This window comes from Hibiscus syriacus, unplaced genomic scaffold, assembly GCF_006381635.1.
Source record: "Hibiscus syriacus cultivar Baekdansim isolate YM2019G1 unplaced genomic scaffold, ASM638163v2 tig00116997_pilon, whole genome shotgun sequence".
Lineage (NCBI taxonomy): Eukaryota > Viridiplantae > Streptophyta > Magnoliopsida > Malvales > Malvaceae > Hibiscus > Hibiscus syriacus.
In genome coordinates this window covers 869,944-872,336 of record NW_024063513.1, presented here as the reverse complement: position 1 = coordinate 872,336, position 2,393 = coordinate 869,944, and the positions used below count along the sequence as shown (strand labels likewise).

Here is a 2,393-nt window from a genome sequence, read left to right as displayed (position 1 = left end):
TAAAAATAATCATGGAGTGTTGATACTTGAGATGTGTTTCATAAACATGAAGGTTGGGCATTGGAATTAGGGTGCAGAGGAAGCAGATTATGAAATTAGTCCGAGTATTATTGGGCTTAAATAATAGACCCAATTATCAACAGTATTAATTTGTTGGACACATGAAGCTAAGGAATTGATTGGCCCTAAACACTCCCCTGTCAGACCAAATTATTTTATTTTTGAAAGATTGAAAAGAGATTACAATCATTAGTTCTAAAATAAAAATACAAACCCTAAATACATCCATACAATAAAAATAATATAAAAGAATTATTAATAAAAGATAAATCAAATCAAATAAAAAATGTGCCTAATTATGATGCACGTCTAATTTTCATTATTATTATTTTTATTAAGATAAGATAGTTACAAAATAGTATCTACTCTAAATATTTTCAATAATTTGATAATGAACGCTCAATTACTCTTGCAATCACTGGTGTTTAAATTTATGACATCTAGAAATAGCAACAATTCATTTAACAAACGAGATAAGTTGATTGCTACTCCAATCTTCATTACTTTTCCAAAAGTTCTATATAACCATTGCATACTAAAAAACATGTTCCATTGCATTGTACAGATTGAATTGTAACCGACAGAGGTATTTCTTCAGCTGTAAAATTACTACATATTATTTTCTTCTATTAGTTTGATACGAATGTTAGGCATTGTTGGAGGGTGAGGTTCCCAAAACGGAACATCGAAACGGTTTGTTTGTTTGCTGTAATAAATACGGCTAAATACAAGATAATATTTGTTTAAATATAACTTTTAATCTTTTTGATATTAACGCTCATACCCTTATACCTATAGTACTCGAACTTTAAGTCTTCAAAAAATAATAATAATTTATTTACCAGATATTTTGTTGTTTCTCAAATCTAAATGCATCAAATTTGATAATCTCGTCATTGAAGCGGGAGTTCTTCCCGTTAACTGGTTGTCTGCGACATTTCAAACAGTGAGGCGCTTCAATCTCCCGATACCAGCAGGAATCTGTCCCGATATCTTGTTACCAATCAAATCAAGGATACGAAGGAATGGCAGACGGGTGATACATTTTGGAATCTGGGCTGTGATTCCTTTCCAATCGGCGATAGTTATACTGGAAAGGCGTGATAACTTGCATATTTCGGGAGAGATAAAACCGGTCCGGTGGGCTCTCTCGAAGATGGCATCTTCGGACTCGCCGCGGAGATTGATGTCGGCGACTCGATGTGTCTCTTGGTCGCAGCTAACGCCGTACCAGTTGTGGCAGCAATCGGTGCCTTTCCATGAGTTGAAGATGGCCAAGTGAGGCTCGTGGAGAGCTGCCTTGACTGCTAGTAGCGCCGGCCGATCCGACGGTCTTCATTATTGGTTTGCATGGGGAAGTGGGCATGTGCTTACGTTGTTTAATTACTATATTTAAAATAAACTTTAAATTGTTTATTTACGTTTGAAGAGAAAAATACCATATAAACAAGGATTCTCCTAAAATTCAGAACATGCTTACACTTTTTCATAAATCTACGTGTGGATAATCACGCAACAAACAATAATAAAATAAATCAAAAATCGTGATTTCAATTTTCCTTTACAATATTTTATAAATTATTTATAATTGATTAAATGGATATAAAATTAAACATTTTTTTTTGTATAAAGCTAAATACATTGTTAATGTTGTAGGTGAGGTGGTTCAACTAATACTTTAAGGATCAAAGTTTAAGCTCGTCCCTTCCTATTATAATTGTACAAGTAGACATCCTCTATCATGATTAACAAGCGCAGAGATGACACTTCATCAACGTATCTAATCAAATCCATTTAAATATATAATTGGCAAGCTTATGATAAGATTTGTTTTGTAATCAAAACCAGTGTCATCCAGGGGTGGACCGAGGGATAACGAGGGATACGATTGTTCTCTTTTAAGAGTTTAATATTTTTTTGTATTTTATATGAATTATTTAATTTCACACCCCTAATTACTTTATAATCTCGTACCCGTAAATTTTTTATATAATTGTTTATATTCATACCCTCTAAGGTCCTTTTTGTCATCCCGATCTTACCTTTTATTTGAAGGCTGGGGAAATTTGTTGTTTAATAGATTGCCATCCAAGAACTCAGCAAAACGATGCTACCTTTATTTTCTTTGATCAGAGTGTATTTAAATGGCAAAATTGCCTTTATATTAAATAATTATTCAAGGGATAAAATATTGTCTTTTTAGGGTTTTTAATGTGCCCCCGGTTATTAGGGTAGTCCCTCTTTAAGCTGTATATCGCCGCGTGGCTCCTAGTGATCCCCACATTGAGGAACAACATATACGATTTTAGATTAAAAAAATTTAAGCTGTTCAA

At 33.3% G+C, this 2,393-nt stretch overlaps 1 protein-coding gene across 1 annotated transcript; it reads right to left on the bottom strand.

Annotated features, from left to right (window-relative positions):
* Positions 1–999: 999 nt before the first annotated feature.
* Positions 1,000–1,854, bottom strand: LOC120194239 (DNA damage-repair/toleration protein DRT100-like). The gene is made up of 2 exons (XM_039196609.1): positions 1,784–1,854; positions 1,000–1,393 (listed from the first exon to the last, which is right to left on the bottom strand). The coding sequence occupies exons 1-2, from the start codon at positions 1,852–1,854 to the stop codon at positions 1,000–1,002; spliced, it is 465 nt and encodes a 154-aa protein (XP_039052540.1).
* Positions 1,855–2,393: the final 539 nt, after the last annotated feature.

Bases quoted from the DNA above. Each gene is read 5' to 3' on its own strand.
- LOC120194239 (XM_039196609.1), bottom strand. From the start codon at position 1,854: ATGGATTTGATTAGATACGTTGATGAAGTGTCATCTCTGCGCTTGTTA. The intron at 1,394-1,783 runs GTACAATTATAA...CCAATAATGAAG, and splicing joins ATGATAGAGGATGTCTACTT to ACCGTCGGATCGGCCGGCGC.